The sequence below is a fragment of the Monodelphis domestica genome, chromosome 2 (genome assembly GCF_027887165.1).
Source record: "Monodelphis domestica isolate mMonDom1 chromosome 2, mMonDom1.pri, whole genome shotgun sequence".
Taxonomy (NCBI): domain Eukaryota; kingdom Metazoa; phylum Chordata; class Mammalia; order Didelphimorphia; family Didelphidae; genus Monodelphis; species Monodelphis domestica.
In genome coordinates, this window is record NC_077228.1 from 540,092,284 (window position 1) to 540,112,341 (window position 20,058).

The following is a 20,058-nucleotide window of genomic DNA, read 5'->3' on the forward strand; positions in this document are numbered from 1 at the left end:
GTTGACTGTCTTTCCAATATGCTGGTGACAGTGCAAAGACTTCTGCTGGTTCTGCTCACTTCTCCCTGCATTAATCCATGAGTCTTCTCGGATTGTCCATCATTTCTTACAACACAATAGTACTCCATGATCTTCATATGCTCTTTAAAAAAACTTACCATGCATCTTAGAATTGGTACTGTGGACTGGCTCTAAGGCAAAAGGGTAGTAAGAACCAGGCAATGGAAATTAAGTGGCTTGCCCAGGAACACAAAGATAGGAAGTATCTGAGGTCAAATTTGAACCCAAGATCTCTCATCTCTAGACTTGGCTCTCTATCCTATAAGCCATCTAGATACCACCCTCATTCTCTACTTTTTTTTAAACCTTATTATCAATTGGTTCTAAAGCAGAAGAGCAGTAAGGGCTAGGCAATGGGGGTTAAGTGACTTGCCCAGGGTCACACTGCTAAGAAGTGTCTGAGGCCAGATTTGAAACCAATACCTCCCATTTCTAGGTTGGACTCTCAATCCACTAAGCCACTTAGCTTCCCCTCCTCTGCTTTTAAATGAAGAAGGCTTGAAATCCTCTTTCTACAATTCCCAACATCACTAACAAAATGCATTCACAACGGGAGATGTTTGGCAACAAAACACCAGGTTGTTACTATGCAACTAATTAAGTCTATAATGAGGCAGATCAGTTGGGCTGGCTTTTAACTTTGGCCTCCAAGATGATCCCTTAATAACAAACTGGGGTTGCTGGGATGGGAACACCTGGCTGTTTTGTTTTTAACTAAACCACAGCCTTTGACAGCAGAAATAGCCCTGGATTTGGAATCAGAAGACCTGAGTTTGAATCCCATCCCGGTATGACTATGTGACCTTGGATAAGTCTCCCCACGTCTCAGTTTTCCTCTCTTTAAAATGAGTGTGGATTAAATGACATTAGAGGTCCTTTCCAGCTCCAACTCTACGTGCCTCTGATGCCAAGTCCTTTCACCTGTCTGGCCTCAGTTTTGTCTTCTATAAAAATGAGAGACTGGACTAGATGGCCTCTGAGACCACTTTCATAAGCTCTGGGTGTTAAATATATGTGAGGGGGCAAAGGGAGAAACCTGGAGTGAGGGTTTAAAGTTGTTATCTGAGAGTGTCCATGAATAAAACCCCTCCAGGGAACTCCCCTACCTGTCTAGGCAAATGGCTGATAGTTTCTCTCTCTGTCTGTCTGTCTGTCTGTCTGTCTGTCTCTATCTCTCTCTCCCTCCCTCTCTGTCTCTCTCCCCCCTCTCTCTCTCTCTGTCTGTCTGTCTCTCTGTCTGTCTGTCTGTCTCTCTCCCTCTCCCTCTGTCTCTCTGTCTCTCTCTCCCTCTCTCCCTCCATCCTCTCTCTCTTTCTCTCTTTCTCTGTGTGTGTGTCTCTCTCTCTCTGTCTGTCTCTCTCTCTCTCTCCATCTCTCTCTCTGTCTCTCTCTCCATCTCTCTCTCTCTGTCTCTCTGTCTCTCTGTTTCTCCATCTCTCTCTGTCTCTCTGTCTCTCTCTCCCTCCCTCTCTGTCTCTCTCTCCCCCTCTCTCTCTCTGTCTGTCTGTCTCTCTGTCTGTCTATCTGTCTCTCTCCCTCTCCCTCTGTCTCTCTGTCTCTCTCTCCCTCTCTCCCTACCCCCTCTCTCTCTTTCTCTCTTTCTCTCTTTGTGTGTGTGTCTCTCTCTCTGTCTCTCTATCTGTCTCTCTCCCTCTCTCTGTCTGTCTGTCTCTCTCTCCATCTCTCTCTCTGTCTCTCTCCATCTCTCTCACTCTGTCTCTCTGTCTGTCTCTCTGTTTCTCCATCTCTCTCTGTCTCTCCCTCCCTCTCTCTCTCTCTCTCTCTCTCTCTCTCTCTCTCTCTCTCTCTCTCTCCATCTCTCTCTGTCTGTCTCTCTCTCTGTCTCTGTCTCTCCATCTCTCTCTGTCTCTGTCTGTCTGTCTGTCTGTCTCTCTCCATCTCTCTCTCTCTGTCTCTCTGTTTCTCCATCTCTCTCTGTCTCTCTGTCTCTCTGTCTCTCTCTCTCTCTCTCTCTCTCCATCTCTCTCTGTCTGTCTCTCTGTCTGTCTCTCTGTCTCTCCATCTCTCTGTCTGTCTGTCTCTGTCTCTCTGTCTGTCTGTCTGTCTGTCTGTCTCTCTCTCTCTCTCTCACACACACACACACACACACACACACACACACACACACACAGAGGTTTCCAACAGAGAGTGTAAAGAGTAAATGGATGGGAAGGGGGTTCCCCCTAGATAGTGTTATTTGGCCCTAGTCTTGATGAGTTGACTGGTTGACTTGTAGGGAAATCTCCTTCCTTCTGTTAGAGACAATGTCTGCCCTGACAGTACTGAGTGTGATGGCTGTGAAGAACCAAGCAGGAGTCTGACCAAGAAAGTGACTGAAGGAAAATGGGGAAATGACTTTTTGTCAGGGCTCGGCTTGTGCCTGGCTTTTCCTGGGCTCCAGCTAGGGTGAGAACCAAGGCTGCCACCCCAAGGCTTGACAAAACTTGGGGTCAAGGAGAGATTCTGACCCTTAAGGAAACCCTTCACCCTAAAAGCTTTTTCCCTCCTTAACGATATCTTTGCCTGGAGCAAAGGGGTTTCATGAACAGGATGGAGGTTGGGGATGGAGAGCAGGAGCAGGAGCCTAAAGCTCATGTAATAGCATCATGGAGTCTCTTTAGCCTGGCCAGAGGCTAAGGCTCCAGCCACAGCTTTTTGACTGCTCTCTTCTTCTTCGTCTGCTAGCCTAATCTAAGTGAATGAATTCAAGTCTTTCTTCTTTGGCTCCTTAGAGAGTAAACTGTGTTTCAGGCTGCCTCCGCTGGTTGTCAGGGCTCAGCCCTTCCAGCCACTGTAAGTGTTCGGCCAACCCTAACTCTGTTAGTTTGTTCCAGGAGAAGCAGGTACAGTCCTCGGCCTTCAAAGTTCACAGGAAAGGCTGGGGAAATCCTCAGGTCGTCAGGGATACAGATCCTGAGGCAGGGGATCAGCTTCTTCCTCCTCGGAGCTCAGGCAACCAGCTCCCCCTTCAGTTCTTTCCCAGAGTGCTTTTCTGTTACCAGGATAAAAGTTAAAATTGGAACCTCCTGATGGCAGCGGTGACTCCTCTGCCTCCTCACTGCAGTGACTCCCCCTCACAGTAGCATCTTCAGAAGTGGCCTCACCGAGGTGCTCCACCGGCGTGCAAGCTATGGCCAAACAAATATACTCTCCCTATTCCCCCCCGAGGCAATCTTCCTGGTACTTTCCATGGACACTAAACAGGGCTCTGCTGCCGACCTCATGATCAGGGTCTCAGGGAGGGATTCGGAACCTGCTGACACCAAGCAGGGACCCAATTCCACGTCTTACCTGTGAAGTAGCTCTTTACCTTCAGGTAACCCACAGTCAGCCTGAGGATGGAGAGTTTGTCCAGCCGGGCCTGGACATCCTCAGGAAAGGGCAACAAGTTGGTCAGCCTGTTGAGTTCCTGATTCAGGCGGTCCCGGTGTCTTTTCGAAGGGTTGGACTTGGCACCTTCAGGAGGGGGGGGCTTGGGACTGTTGGATGAAGGGAAAAAAGGAAGGAGATTAGGATGCGTTTTTCCAAGCAGATCTGACTCTATTGTTTTAGATCAATCCTTCTCTAAAACCACTGGGATGTCCGAGGTAAAACCACGTATAACTCTGTCCCAAGGGTCCTTATCCTCAAAAGCCCAGCTCAGAATCAGCTTTTCTGTGAGGCCTCAGCAGTGGCGTCCTCTGATTACAATCTCTATAAGAGTAGCTCTGCTCCAAAATGGCCTATCCCCTCTGTCTCAGTTTCCCCTTCTGTAAAATGGAGACAATGCCATCTCCCTCTCTCTATTTTTATAAGGATCCAATGAGTGAGTGACAGAGAGAAATGATGGCGAGATTACTAGATAGATGAATGGACAGATAATGCATAGATGGAGAAAACACTAGGAAAACATAAATATCTTCTTTTTGATCATCTGCTCTGCAGGTTCCGTTCCATCTTCCCCAACTAAGATCCAAACTCCTTAACATCCGGAACTGTTCCATTTCTTTCTTTGTCCCCGCAGGGCCTGACACACTGGCTGGCCCCGAGTATCTACTTCATAACAACCAGGCTTGTTGCCTGGTTGAATGAACACTTCAAGTTTTACAAATTTTTTACAAATTTTTTACAAATTTTTACAAATTTTTACAAAATTTTTACAAATTTTACAAGTTTTACAAATACTTCCCACACATTATCCTATTTGATTCTTGCAAAAATCCAATGAAGTGGGCACTATTCCCATTCCTATTTTCCGGATGAGGTAACGGAGATGCTATCACTAGCTCCATTCTGCAGACGAAGAAGCCACAGCTAGATGTCTTTGTATCTCTGCCAACTTCAAGTTTCCGAGATTCTGTGGCCCTTCTCCAGCTGGGATCATTTCACAAAGCTCAGGACGCCACCACGTCCCTCAGTAGACAATTTTACATCAATTGTACTTGTTGTTTTGTGCTGCAGATCAGATTTCAGCCTGTCCCAATGAGCCAGATTTATCTAAAGTTCTCCTTGGGCTGAAAACAAAAAGAGAAACTCCACTTGCCTGTTCTGGTTTGCCCTTTCTCCTCTTCCAATGGCGTCATGCAAACCCAGAAAGTCCCTGCCTGGCCAGCAACACCTCCAGACCATTTACCACCCATCCGGAGAACCACATTTGAGGAAGGATCCAGCCTTTGAAACATAAAGCTCCACAGTCTGAGGGCAGCCCCTGAGAGGCACCCCACAACTCCCTCATTCTTTGTGGCCATCAGCCTTCACTCAGATCAGGAGTCAGCAAAGGCCCTTAGCTGTGCTTCGGAGGATAAGTAACCTCTCACCAAAAGGAGCCCCTCCAGGGACCCTGAAGGAGCCAGTCCTAGACACAGAGTCTCACAGAGATGGATGAGCCCCTCTAAACTCAGCTCACGTACTCATGCTCTTCCTAACATCCCAGCATTCATTCATTCATTCCTCCTTTTCTCCAGAAGAAAAGGAGATGATGTGATGCACCTTTTCAGAGTGGGTGGGGAGGCATGAGTGTCAGATTTGTTTGCTACATAGTTTGGTTTTGATTGTTTTTTCCTCTTTTAAAAAAAAATCTCAGGGGAAGCTGGGTAGCCCAGTGGATTGAGAGCCAGGCCTAGAGAGGATTCAATCTGGCTTCAGATACTTTCTAGCTGTGTGGCCCTGGATAAGTCACTTCACACACACCTTGCCTAGTCCTTTCTGCTCTTCTGCCTTGGAGCCAATACATAGCATTGATTCTAAGGTGGAAGGTAAGAGCTTTAAGAAAAGAAAAGAAAAATTCTGTGTGATAAGTTATGGCTCTGGGGGAGGGAAAGTTAGAAGAGTGGAGGGAGGACAGAAGCCACGTTAAAACGAAAGATGTCAATGAAAATGTACTTAGCTCTGGTCTGCCCAAGGCAGTCCCAGAAATGGTGAGCATGAAAGAAGCTGCTTCTGTGACTAGTTCTCTGGGAGAGAAGATGCGTTCAAAGCCCCGTGCAGCCAAGCTTAGGAAAGCTCCCCCCAAGAACCTCAGGCTTGCTGGATCTCCCCACAACTTGCAGGGCCATCCTGAGGCTGCTGTATAGTAACTCAGCAAATGAAAGTGGGCTAAGAGCCTGGCCCAGCCTGTGTGGGGGTCAGTGATCTTCCTCCACTACTCACACGGCCACATTTCTGGCATGGGCAGTCCTGATTTTCAGTCCCAGACAGTGAAAGCCAACTAGCCTGGTTGGTTGGGAGCTGTCCAGCCCCGGCAACTCCTCTGACTCAGAAGGGAGCAATCCAAGCCAACCAAGGACTGAGAGCCTGACCAGGCAGAGGGAGGCATTCTGGCTCTGGAGTCCTGGGGCCCCAGGCTGGCAGACCCGGCTGGAAGGTGCCTCAGAAGCCTGACGGGGCTCAGGGAGGATAAATGGCTTCTCCCGGGTCACACACGGAGCAAAGGGCAGAGGCGTGAGTGATGTGGACCCAGACCCTCTGATTCCAGAGCCTTCCACTCTACCCCTGGCTTCAATGTCCCATCTCTGCCTGTTACCAGCTGTCTGCGCTTGGGCGAGGACGCTCCTCATCCACTCAAACTTTCAGAGGCCAAGTTTCCTCATCTGTAAAATGAAAAAGTGGGACCAGATGGCCTGCGAGGACTCTTCCACCTCCACAGCATGGATTCTCTGAAAGCTCATTGGATTTAGACTCAGAGGGCCTGAGATCAGATCATGAATCTACTAACCTCTTTGAGCCGCAGTTACCTCATTTAAAACAACAATGTCTTGACTAACAAAACGCTCTGCTGGACATTCACAACCCTTGATAATCTAGCTCTTCCTGCCTTTCCAGACTGGCCCCCTATTTACATTTCATCTCTCTGCTCCAGGCATTTTCTCTGATGGTGTCCAGTCTGAAATGCTCTCCCTTCTCCATTCCAACTACAGTCGTCCTGACTTCTTTTAAATCCTCTTTCTACAAGGAGCCTTCCCTGAGCCCTCTTAATTGCCCTGCCTTCCCTCTATTAATTGTCTCCCATTTATCCCATGTATAGCTTGCTTTGTGCTTTTACTTTGCATGTTGTCTCCCCCACTAGATTGTAAGCTTCCTCGAGACTATGGTCTTTTGCCCCATTTGTAACTCTGACATTTAGGGAGATCTTGGCATGTTGCAAGAGATTAATAAATGTTTATTGATTGATTAAATCCTAAAACTCACCCATGACTCCCTTACAAATCCCATTCCACAGACACTTATTTAAAATGTGGGGAATGAAAAGCTTTGATTTTTATATTTTTGAGGATGAGATCCCCGTCCCCAAGGAATTCACATTCTTCCAAAGCAGACATCAGGTACAGAAAATAGGCAGAATTCCCACACCAAATGGTAAAACCAACAATGATAATGGTTAGCATTTATATAATACTTGAAAATTTGCACATTTTTCATTTGTTCCTCACAACCACTCTGGGAGTTAGGAGCTATTATTATCCCCATTTTACAGAAGAGGAAGGAAGAAAAGTCAGACAACTACCTGAGGTAAGATTTGAACTCAGGTCTTCCCAACTCCAGGTCCAGAGCTCTTTTCACTGGCCAGCTAGTTGCCCCTAGTTGCTCTTCAAAGGGACAGCTTTCAGCTACTCAAAAATCTCAGCTGTCCTAAAGGATTCCTCCCAACAAGGACTTTGAATAGCTAAGGTCTACCGATTTGGGACAGGAAGGGCTGAGCCAGACATGATGGTGAGATCTTCCCAGCAGGAGGGGCAGAGGGAGAAGGCAGTGTTAGGTTGAGACTGAAGCTTCTCAACTTCGGTGTGGGTGTCCCTCAGAAACACGACTTCAATTTCTGAAATTGGGGCTGTCCCTGGGAAGGTGGTAGACAGAGAAAAATCTATGGCAATGGCACAACACAGGCATGCATCAAGTAAGCACTGATGAAATTCCTGCTGGGAACCAGGTATTCTTCTATGGATGCCATATTTTGTAGTTAATCTCAGGAAAAGAGACCAAGAAGAAAGCGAATACATTGTCCACATCCTTCGACCCAGATATTCCACTCCAAGGCACGTGCCCCAGGGAGCTCGACAGCAAACAAAAAGGCACCCTCTATGCCAGAATAATTAGAGGAACACTTGATGGTGGCAAAAGCCTGTAATCAAGGTAGAGGCCCACCAGTTGGGGGATGGCCAAACAAACTGTGCTGCATGAATGTAATGAAATCTTACAGAACTGAACTAAAAGAAATAATTAATATCGTTAATACAGAGGAGCATAGACATGAGAACACTATGAGACAGTGCAATATTATAATAGCCTGCCTCCATTTCTTGTGGAAGTAGATGATAGGTGCAGCACACCACAGATACTATAAGGCTCCGTTGGACACAGATCTAGAGTACAAAGGACCTCGGTGCCCACTCATCCAACACCTTCATCTACAAGTGAGAACATTGACTCTCAAGGAGGCTAGATGATTTGGTCAAGATCATACATGTATCAAGCATCAGAGGTAGAGTTTGAACCCAAATCTTTAGGCTTCAAAGTCCATGTCATTTCAAACTATTATTTTAATTTTGCTGAACTGCTACCCCCATCTCTCTTCTTTTTATTTTTTACTATCAGGGTTGGCTCTTTAAATGGGAAGAAAGGCACATCTGGAAATAGGCAGAGACTGTCTCATGCCCCAACTGGTGTGCTTTCCTCTCAAAATCATCAGATGAGAATCATTTGATCAGCTAGGCTTAGGCGGGTTTTTAAAAGGGGATTTTTAAAAGAAAAGCAAAAAAGGAGAGTATTTACTAAGGGGGTAGAAATAGCTGGTACAGAACAAGCCCCCCAAATTCTGTAACACCACTCTCCCTCCCCCTTGTACATACATAATCAAGAGAAAAGTAGACTCAAGCTCAGAGGTCACATGTGGCCAAAAAGTAACCCATCCCTTGTAGCTATATGTCTTTTTATTTCATTCATGGGAGTGCTCAAGAAGTTTTCCTTAAACATGTAGTGTCTTCCTAGAGGTTTTTGTCAAATAATGAGTTTGTCTTCCAAAATCTTGGGTGTTTGAGTTTGTCAAACGTTAGGTTACTATGGTCATTTACTACTTTATATTGAGTGGCCAATCTATTCCATTGATCCACTACTCTACTTCTTAACTAGTACCAGATTGTTTTGATAGCTGCTACTTTATAATACAGTTTGAAGTCTGGTACAGATAAGCCACCTTCCTTCATATTTTTTTAATAATTCCCTTGGCCTTTTCTCTCCCAGATAAATTCAAATTTTTCCTAGCTCTTTGAAGTAATTTTGAGTAATTTGGTTTGTATGGCACTGAATAGGTAAATTAATTTAGGTAGAATTGCCATTTTTATTAAATTGGCTTGGCCTATCCATGAGCAATTTGTGTTTTTCCACTTATTTAAATCTGACTTGATTTGTATGAAAAATGTTTCATAGTTGTGATTATACAGGTCCTGGGTTTGTCTTGGCAAGTGGACTCTTGGGTATTTTATATTGCCTACAATTATTTTAAATGGAATTTCTCTATTTCTTAGTCTTAGACTTTACTGATGGTATAGACAAATGCTAATGATTTATGTGGATAAAGATATTGTGTAGTATATTCGCTGGGCTCCTTGAAAAGTCATGAATTCGGGCTGCACTTGGAAACCAATAATCACTCTCACCAGGACAGGGGTGGGAAGAGAAGAGATCCTCCTCCCTCTTAAGGGAAATGGGATAGTGGCTATATGCTATGACACTGATAGGAAGCCAGACAGGTCTGACATCCTGTAGGGAAGTTTATATCTAAGGGAGAATGTCTTCCCCCCCCCCAAAAAAAAGAAAGGGGAAGGCAGAAAAACCAGCTCTGTCATAAATTAGCCCACAGTTTTAAATGTAGTGGATGTCTTTGAGGTTAACAACAGTCCAACTCCTCTCCCTCAGTTCCACTTATGAAGACCAAATCTTCATTGGAATAATTAGAATGTAGAACTGACAGATCAGGTACCTTGCTAGATGTAGAAGCTCTTAAAACTAATTCAATTTGTATTATATTTTATTTAGATTATGGAGTTACAACTTAGCAAAGCATTTTTTTAGACTCAACTGGGAATACTTTGCTAAGTTGACAATGTATCATGGAATGGGCTTCCCTGGTGACATAGAGCACATGACTGCTTACTCACCCCTAGTAGTACACACTCAATCTAGAGAGCTAGAAAAATATAGACCCTGAGTCAGAAGCTCTAAAAGTCTGAATCCCAACCATGCCCCCCAAAAAATCAGCATTGGGTAAAATGACCCAGAAGTAGCTATGGAAGCTCGTGTGTGTGTGTGTGTGTGTGTGTGTGTGTGTGTGAGAGAGAGAGAGAGAGAGAGAGAGAGAGAGAGAGACAGACAGACAGACAGACAGACAGACAGAGACAGAGAGACAGAGAGAGACAGACAGAGAGACAGAGACAGAGAGACAGACAGAGAGACAGAGAAAGAGACAGAGACAGACAGACAGAGAGACAGACAGACAGAGAGACAGACAGACAGACAGACAGACAGACAGACAGACAGAGAGACAGAGAGAGAGAGAGAGATTCTAAAGCATCATAAAGGCTCTGGTCCCTGAACCATAATTTTTGTCAGGTCTTACCAAATTGGGATGGCCTCCACAAAAAGCCATTTGCTATCTCTTATAAATGAGGAAGCAAGTGGAGGTCAGCCCTCACTTCTGGGCATGAGGTTAACATGCTTTCAAGAGGGTCCAGGTACCTGCTGTCACAGCTGGGTTTTGAAATAGGACAGTTTAGCAAAGGCCCAGTGAGTCAAGGCAAGAACAAAATATTTAGAAGCTCTAGTCCCACTAGGACATCAATGGGAGAATGACCATTGGCTTTCCTATACTCAAGAGGATTCCTCTTGCTATATCTTCAAAGTAAAAATATCTTTGCAATAGCTAATTAATGTGAAATTATTAAACAGAACTGGAATGATAATCATTAATAATTAACAGTGAAAGAAAGCACAATTGGTGGGGAGTTTGAACCAATGGCATTACAGAAGAGAAATCCATCAGCTTCTCAGGATACCCATGGAACCCTATAAGGAAATATGGCAACCAGGCTTTGGGTGAGACCCCAGAGAATACTCATTACTTGCACATCTACTGTCCAGGATCCAACATATCTAAAAGATCTCTAAAACTCAACCAGCAGACAAGTCATAAAGGGGATGAACTTTCCAGCCAAGATCCCTCTTAAAGTCTCTTAAGACCTCGGCTCTACTCTCAGACTCTCAAAATCAAAGATACATGGAACATGAAATCTTAATAAATTTCCAAAAATGGGACGAGCCACTCATATGTCAAGGTCCTGGGATCCTGTCAATATAGGAACTTACCACACCGGGAAGATACCAATCCATGTATAAGTTATTGGTTTTGAGGCTTAAAGAAATTCAACAATTTGCTAAGAGTCACAAAGTTTTTGAGTGCCACACACTGGAGGGAAGCTCATGAGGCAGGGACCTGAAGACCTAATATTTTCTCAATTGTCTGACATATCCATGTAGTCTTGTAGCCCGACAACATCTCTGATGGGGTACTGGGAAATGCACCAGAGACACATTTTACAAGTGAGGCAAACAAGAAGCTAATTAACATATTCAAAGTCACTCATCAAGAAGTATAAGTTTAGATTCAGAGCTGGAAGAGACCTGTAAAATTATCATATCCTTCTACATAGACTGGCTGATATTTCTATTGTGCTAAGCATTTATAAAGCAATTTCTATCCAAAATCACCTTTAATTCCTTTTGTTGTTTGGTATCTGACTCTTCATGACACTATTTGAGACGTTCTTGACAAAGATAATGGAATATGGAAAAAAATTAAAAGAAGTGGGCCAACATCCTGAGCCAAATATCTGACTTTATTTTGTGGGCACAAACTACGAAAGTCAGAGGTAGCATGCCATATCCAGTAGGTAGCACAAGATAAAGTGAGTTTGGAAACATTTTACTGAAATGATTAATAAATCCCAATAAAGGGGACATAACTGGGTTACTCCCCTTTTCTCCTTTCCCTTCTCAGGTCATTTGGTTATGATATTTCAGGACTAAACAAGAAGCCCAGTTTTCTCATTTCAGAACCTCCAGAGTGTGTGGCAAGGAAAGGGGAAATGTAAGACACTTAATTTATTTTTATTCCTATTATATTTTATATAAATCACAGGGTTGGTTACAGAAGCTATTATAGAGGAATCTTTATAGGTGATTACAAAGCTACTTAACTAAATTTCTTTTTACAAGTAGTTTGCCATTTCCTTCAGCAACCCCCAGAAGTTGATGCTATTTCTTTTTTTAAAAAATGGTACCTTCCATTTTAGAATCAATACTTTGTATTGGTTCCAAGACAAAAGGACTTGGCAATGGGGGTTAAGTGACTTGCCCAGGATCACACAACTAGGCCATATCTGAGGCCAGATTTAAACCCAAGACCTTCTGTATTTAAGAGTGACTCTCAATCTCCAGAGCCACCTAGATGCCCCTATGCTATTTCTATTCCCATTTTGTAGAGGTAAAAATTGAGTCCCAGAAAGGGGAAGTACTTGTGTTGTCCAAAGTTCAACAACTAGGAAGTGATAAGAGCTAGGATTTGAACCCAGGTGCGCTAATGCTACATCCCAATCTCATGCTTTCCCCACATCTGCTCCAGGGCCCCCCCTAAATGTTTCTGACTCCCAAACAAGTGCATTTCAAGCTGTTTGTATCTTTGAAAAACTTTATTGCCAGACCTGGGAGAGAAGGATGGACAGTTCCCAAGGGCCTGAGAGATGGATGGACCAATCGCCAGATAAGGCCGGTACACAGTCATGCTCTGGACCTTGCGGGGCTATCTGCCCACCCCACCCCCCAAAGCACACACACAGCCTTCTGCAGCTTCAGCTCCCTCAGACTTGATGTGACTGTGGTCTTCCCCAACTTGGCCCTCTCACATCCCATGGAACACGTGGAAGAGCAAAACTCTAGGATTCCCAAATAAAATGTCCGTTAGGATGCACCACTATTCCCACTGGACTGTCACTTTGGCCGAAGAGAAGAAGGAGGCTTTTGTTTATAAAAAGAAGAGCAAAGGAGTCACAGCCAAGGCCTTCTCCAAACCGAGTGGTTAAAGAAGAAAGCCACAAAGCCAGGGATCTCGAGAAAAAGTAGTTCTAAAAGTGAAGCCCCAAAATTTAAAGCGGTAAAAGGAGGAGGGTGTCGTGTAACCATTAAACATTTCCCAGGTGAGCCAAGTCAGATGGTGGTGTGAAGACCAGTCCGTTGGCCCCTGAGAGGTGTGCACGGAAGCCTCTCCAGTTCCTGACCTGATTCTGTATCTATCACACAAAGAAGGGAACAAGAGATAGAAAGAATGAGGGAAAGGAAGGAGAAAATAGAGGGAAGAAAGGGAGGGAAGGAAAGAAGGAGGGAGGGAGGAAGAAAAGGGAGGAGGAAGGGAGGAAGGGGGGAGGGAGGAAGGAAGAACTCAGGCCCTCTGATTCCATTCCAGCACTCTTCATTGCACCCCATTGACTTAGCAAGAAGGAATAATAATATTACAACAATCAATATTTCTCTAGCACTTTAAAGTTTGCAAGTGTTTACAGACATTGTCTTGCTTAAACTTCATCTCAGTTCTGGGAGATGGCAACCCCAGAGATTGTTATCCCATATGAGGACACCGAGATCCAAAGAGACGACATGACTTGCCTCAGTGTCAAAGATGGAACATAAAGTCAGGTCTTCTGGGCCCTGAGTCAGACTCACTACTGTCTCTAATTGCAAATATCGTTACTCCCATTTCACAGATAAGGAAACTGAGGATACGTGATTTGTTCAGGGTCACACTCATAGCTCTTGCCAAAAGAATTATTTGGATCAATGACTCCCTGACCCCCAGTTCAGCACTTGTGCTTGATGCCCCTTCCAAACCATCCACTTGTGCCATTTCTTTGCCACAAATGGCACCAATGGATCCCAGACACCACTGGGCATGAAATGGGCATTGGGTGCATGCTTCAAAGGAAGAAAAGGACTCTGAATAATGGCCTGATTCCCCCAATTGCTTTCTAGATAGTGGCCCAGAGACAGCACCTTCTCCTTCAGGAGAATTCTCGGCATCCCAAGTGCAAGCCTCTGCTGAGACCAAGCTTAGGACTGCATCCACGGCCCATCTCTCAGAGCCCAGCATGCCAGGGTGCCCAGCCCAGATTGCCCGGAGCCTGAATGCCAGCTGCTGAAGGAAACGTACAGTCCGTGCTGGCAGGGAGACTGTCCAGCTTTCAATGTGACAGAGAGCCGGTGTCTGCCAGGCCCCTTGAAAGAGCGTTGTCGCAGGGAGGCTCAGGCACTGCTCTGAGCTTTATACAAGGTGGCTCCTCAAGGCTTCAGTTTCCAGGATGTGAACAAAGACTTGACTAAGGAAATGCAATGACAGACGGGGGGGGGGGGGGGGATATATTCCTGGGAAAATCTGCACTAAAAAAAATCCCCATCCCTTAAAAGCAGAAAATTCACGTTGCCAGAAGCGTTTCATCCGTTCCCCATGAAGCTGACTGACAATCTCAAAGCAGCCACGAGACCATAATGTCCTATCCCAAGGGATGGGGGAGCTCATGCAGCACCTCATTTTACAGATGAGATTCTGCACACTGAAAGGTTGTGACTTTTCCAAGGTCACACAGGGAGGAGGGATCCAATGGATGTTTGGCCCCAGCTCCTTCGAAACGAAATCCCTTGAATCAAACGACTCTGGGGTCCTCTTATAAATGAGGAAGCGAGGGGAGATCAGCCCTCTTCTGGGCACGAGGGTAACAAGCTTTCAAGAGGGTCCAGGTGCCTGCTGTCACAGCCGGGCTTTGAAATAGGGCAGTTCAGCAAAGGCCCAGTGAGGCAGGACAAGAACAAACTACTCAGACGCTCTAGACCCACTAGGACATCAATGGGAGAATGACCACTGGCTTTCCTGCACTCAGAGGATCAGAAGTAAGTTTTGGTCCCTCCTTTTAATCCATCTTTTCTGCCTTTTCACACACAGTAGTGCTGTCCGTCCACTCCAGGACGTCCGTCCCTTTCCTCTATCGTGGTCATTTCTGGCCCTTTCAGCACAGAAATGGAATCGTAGAATATTTGTGCTGGAAAGACCCTGGGAGAGGATTGAACCATCTCTAGAGCCTCATTTTGCAATGAAGAGCCTGAGATTCAGAGGTTGAGTGGAGGCAGTGGACTGAGCAATCCCCCTTCAATAAGAGCTAGTCACTGGTGTTGGACCATTTTTCAGTCATGCTGACACTTCATGATCCTTTTGGGGTTTTCTTGGCAAAGATACTGGAATGGTTTCCAATTTCCTTCTCTAGTGAATCTGACTAATCAGGAAGCTGACACAAACAGGGTGAAGTGACTTGTCCAGGATCCCACAACTAGGAAGTATGTGAGGCCAGATTTGAACCCATAAAGATGAGTGTTCCTGACTCCAGGCCTGGCACCAACTAGCTGCCCTAAATGTCCTCTGAGGTCCCTCGCAGTTATAAGACCATGATCCCGCACCATTGTTTTTCCTTTCTGTGCCTCAGTTTCTTCTTTTGTAAAATGAAGGCATTAGATTGCTTGGCCTCTGAGGTCCCTCTCAGCTCTAAATTCTATAACCTGTGCCTCATCTTCTTCTCTTCCAGAAATATAAAGCATTTGTAGAGGCTGGACAAGGCAGTGGCAGAAGTAGAGGCCACAGGTCCATGCACACATCGCTCCATGCTCTAGGTTCCAGTCACTTTGGTCTGCTTGCTATTTCTCCTGCACAGCCTTCCATCCCTCGCCTTCTTGCCTTCCTAGGCAGTCCTCTGTCCCTGGTACATCTCACTGCACAAGCCTGTAAGGCAGGTTCTCGCCCAAGTTTCTTTGCTCAAGAAATCATTCCAGGCAGCCAGGGGGGACGAAGATGGAGCTCTGGACGCAGGTCTGCCTCGCCTCCACTCTGAGAGTGTCTGACCTCCCTCAGAGTGATCCTGCCTAACCCTTCTGTCCCATTTACTAGCACCACCTCCAATGGAATACACACACACACACACACACACACACACACACACACACACACACTTACAGCATTTGATCCTCCAAGCAAGACTCTGGGATTGTGGCTATTATTACTCTCCAATTTACATATGTGGAAACTGAGGCTGGGAGATGGTTCGGTGACTTGTCCAGAATCACATAGTTATAAAGTCAGGATTTGAACTCAGGTCTTCTGGACTCAAGTCCAATGATTCCCCCTAGCTGCCTAGAACATTTTCTAGAGCAAAGACAATTTGCCTAGAACCTGACTTACAGTCTTGGGAATTCAGATGCCATCAGGCACACTCATTCCCAGTCCCATCATGAGAAAGATTGGTCCTAAGGAGGAAATGTGAGTTAAGGTCAATAGTGTTTTTCCCTCTAAGCCAGAGAAGAAGCCCTATTATCCGTCTTGATACACTTGGGGAGGTTCGTATCTTCACTTCAGTGAATGCACTGGGGAAAGAGCTCTCAAGAATTCTGGTATTGGCCTTTTAGTGCCCTAGTTGGGGTCAGTATTCCAACATTGCTCTGTACCTCAGTTTCCTCCTCTGTCAGACTGGGGTTGGGAGTGGGACTGGATGGAGACACTATAGGTTCCTTTCAGCTCTCAACCCTGCAGGATTCCATGATTTAGAGTCCCCCAACTGAGGAGGATTTCATGCCTCTGTGCCTAGAGAGGGGCAGCATGGCTGAAGAGTCAGGGGAGCTGTGTGGGGGTCAGCAAGACTCCGGTTCATTGTCTGCCTCTAACACCTGCCAGCTATGACCCTGGCTAAGGCTTGTCGCCCTCTCGGCGATGATGATGAGTTCATCAACATCAGGAGAAGCTGCTTCCACGCTCATATAATGAACGGCAGGCCGGCACCAAAAACGGTCGGTCATGGAGCATCTACGTCTATACTCCAGGAGATCCCAAACTTGAATGGCCTGGGCGATGCAGTAGCAGAATAGCCAGAGGGGCCCCACATGCTAGGACCAGAGAATCAGCTGACGTTGGGGACTGGGTTCTGGGTAACCACGTTCTCCTTCCTCCACTAAGCTCGAGAGAGTCTGGACTGACCAAGAGGGAGTCAAGCCCTCCGAATTTTCTTCTTTATGAAACTCTGACGTCTTCCCTCCTATTACAAACTTCAGAGACAGTCTTTGGTATGCTAACTGGCTAATTGATTTATTTGGGAAAGAAAGATAAAGGGATGAAGGGTAGGACAGAGGGAACGGGGAGACCCCAACCCTATCTTTTCTATAGCTCTATTTGATGGGAGATCAAGCCATCGTTCAAGGAGGAAAGGATGGATCAGGATCATTTATCTTCAAATAAAAGGCAGAAACACTTTCTTCAGAACAGCCAGATAGGAAAAGGTATATGGAGAAACCACTCTGCTCCTGAGCTCTGACAAGAGTCCTGGTTAAGAGCCAACGTGCTGACCAGCTTCAGCCCCCGGCCAACAGTGTGGTTTTTTAATTCTAATGGAACTTCTCCCATCCCCTGCTGCTCATGCCTGTTCCATGTGCTTCTCATGTGTCTCTCTTCATAGATGTTTCTCTGTGTTTTTTTCCATTCTTCCTTGATTACAGCTACTGGTCTCAGCCTATGACAGGGCAGCTAGGTAGCACAGTGGATAGAGTGCCAGGCCTGGAGCCAAGAGAAACTGGGTTCAAATCTGGCCACAGACACTTCCCAGCTGTGTGACCCTGGGCAAGTCACTTAACCCCAATTGCCTAGCCCTTACTACTCTTCTGCCTTAGAAACAATACATAGTTTTGGATCTAACATGGAATTTAAGAATTTTTTTAAAAGAATTTATACTAAGGCAGAAGGCAAAAGGTTTTTTTTAAAAGATAAATGGTTTTATGAATGCTTTGCATTAAATATTGCAGTCACTTTCTAACCATAAAAAAGGAAGTAAATCAGTACCACGGCCAAGTCCAACCAAGTATGCCTTATTCCACACCTGTAATCCACCACCTCTGCTCAGTGACAGAAGCCACATTTCATTGGGCTTCCTAATTGGTCCTTTCAAGTCACAGCCAACCACTCCTTTTTTTTTTTTTAAACAGCAAAGGGAAGTGAGAAGGAGAGAGGGCCTGGGTCTCTCCAAAGTCACACAAGGAATAAGGAGCAGGTCCAAGATTCAAGCCAGATCCTCCAATTCCAAATCCAACTGAGTTTGGAATAATCAAGACTCATCTTCATGAGTTCAAATGCAGCCTTAGGTACTGCCTCGCTGTATGATTTGGGGCAGGTCACTTAATTTTCCTTGCCTCAGTTTCCTCATCTGTAAAATGAGTTGGAGAAGGAAATGGCAAACTGCTCCAGTATTTCTATCAAGAAAACCCCATCCCAAAGAGCAGGAAAAGACTGAAAATACAAACATCCACATATATTGCATAGCTAGAACCAACATAAGGTCTCATATTCCAGTGGACACCTTCAGAGCATTCAATGGCGGGTCAGGGGACTTCCCTGAGAATGAGCCCAGAGAGTTACCCCATCCTTAATCAAAACCTGGCTGCTGTTTCTGCCTCTGAAACATCTCTGCCTTCAGCCCAGCCCCACTGGGTTCCCCGAAAAGAAGTGAATGACCATAGACTTGCCCCGTTGACTCTGAGCCGGATCGGAGGAACTGAGAACGACAATCCCCAAGTCAAAAAAGAAAAGAAAACCCCTTTCTGGGCAGCGGTCGTTTCGTGGAGCTGGAGAGGGGGTGGGGGTATATTGGAAGTCTTGGGGAGGACAAGCAGCAAACGTGAAAAAAATGGGTCAGCCCTGAGCCACCCCCTACCCCTGCCTCATTGGACCAGAATTCCAGAGCCCAACTTCAGGAGGCTGGGGCTCCAGAGACTCCAGAGAGAGCTCTGCCCCTGCGCAGATGAGTCGCCCCGAGAAATCAGCCTTTTCAGGGGGCGGGGTTGGCTCTTCAAGGCTTTGGGGGATCTGCCCAGGTTCCCAAGGAAGCCCGCTAGGGATACTCCCTGGCCTTGTCCTTACCCCGGACTTTGATGGGGCAAGAACTCCTGAGAAAAGGATGGGGCAGGCGTGGGGGCATTGCGGGATCGCCCTGGTTCTCGAGCCAAAAGCTCCATGTTCCAGTTTCGTCCTTCTATTTACTAGTTGTGTGACCCTGGCCCTGGGTTTCCCCACCCACTAAAGACGACTTCCCGATCGCTGAGCCTCCCCCGGGCTCCTAGGTGTTCTGCTCCATCCTCTGAGCCCGGCTCGGTAGGAACTCCGGGCAGCGGCCTGGCCAAGCTGCGCTCGGGCGCAAGCCAGGCTAGCCCCAAGTCTGGGGGCCGCCCACTCCTTCGGTCCGAGTACCCACCTCTTTGGCACCGGCTTCTTCCTCTTCTTCACCGCATAGACACCTCCGGCGGGCACCATGACGAAGGCAGCTTCCCACTCTGCCCCTCCTGACCAGCCCAAGGACCCAGGCGTCCCGGCACCTCCGACCCAGGCACAGCAAGGAGGGAGGGAGGGTCAGAGGCGGAGAGAGGCCGAGGGAGGGCCTGGCTCCCACAGGCTCCAGAGTACGAGAGGAGGAGCCGAGCGCAGCCACCCCTAGTTCGAACGCTCTCACCCCGGTTCCGACTCACTGCCGCTGGGGTGCCAAGGAGGAAGGGTGCTTCTTCGGGGACCTCCACAGGGAGCTGCTGTCGCGGCCACAATCTGGGCAGGGCCCGCTCCCAAAGCCTCGCCAGCTCAAGCCGTGGGGCGCTGCTGTCTCTCCTGCCCGCCCTCTCTGCAACCGTCCTCCCTGCAGTCTGTCTGTGGTCAGTCAGCCTCCGCCCTCGCCTCCAGCCGGAGCTCTGGTCTCCCGCCCAAGGGCTGGCCTCCTGCAGCTGCTGCCCGAGTCTAGCACTGGCGGGAGGAGAAGAGATGGAGGGATCACTCCCTCCCGAAGCTTTCTGGCCCAGCCAGCCAAAGAGAGGGACTGAACTTGCCGCCTCACAGCTAATGGCTTCGCTCAGAGAAACACCCAACCCAGGAAGCCAGCGTGCGGGAGGAGGAGGGAGGAGAAGAAAGGGCGAGGGCAACCGAGAAGGCGGAGAGGGAGGAGGGAAGAGGGAGGAAGAGGAAGATGGGGGATGAAGAAAGAGGGGATGAGAGAGGAAGAGGGGAGAAGGGAGGAGGAACAAGAGAGAAGAGGAGGGAGAAGGGGAGGAGAGGGGCCTTTGGCCCCCTCTTAGTGGTCTCGGCCTTGACCATCCACCTCCTAACTGTGGAATCCCGGAAATGGACTGAATTCTCTTATTTCAAGGTGAGAGAAGACTTTGTACTCCCTGACCTCCGAGGCAGATGGAAGTTTCCATTTGGGTGGGTTTTCTCCCTTCCTGGGAAGGAAAGCTCAGACTCCTCCAGAGCAGAGGAATTGACTTGGGGTTCCTCAGATCTTACTAGGCTACAAGTTTGGGGTTTCTAGATTCCCCATTGAAACATGGAAGGTGAAAAGACAGAAAGATGGGGAAAGCTTT

At 46.9% G+C, this 20,058-nt stretch overlaps 1 protein-coding gene across 1 annotated transcript in view; it reads right to left on the bottom strand.

Moving 5' to 3' along the window:
• Window positions 1–19,580, bottom strand: part of LOC100011653 (aryl hydrocarbon receptor-like) — a 102,771-nt gene extending 83,191 nt beyond the window's left edge. The window contains exons 1-2 of the mRNA XM_007486055.3: window positions 18,909–19,580; window positions 3,352–3,539 (exon numbers count right to left, since the gene is read on the bottom strand). Coding sequence (XP_007486117.2) covers window positions 3,352–3,539; window positions 18,909–18,967 — 247 coding nt within the window. The 5' untranslated portion in view covers window positions 18,968–19,580. The remainder of the gene's footprint in view (window positions 1–3,351; window positions 3,540–18,908) is intronic.
• Between the last annotated feature and the right edge of the window lie 478 nt (window positions 19,581–20,058).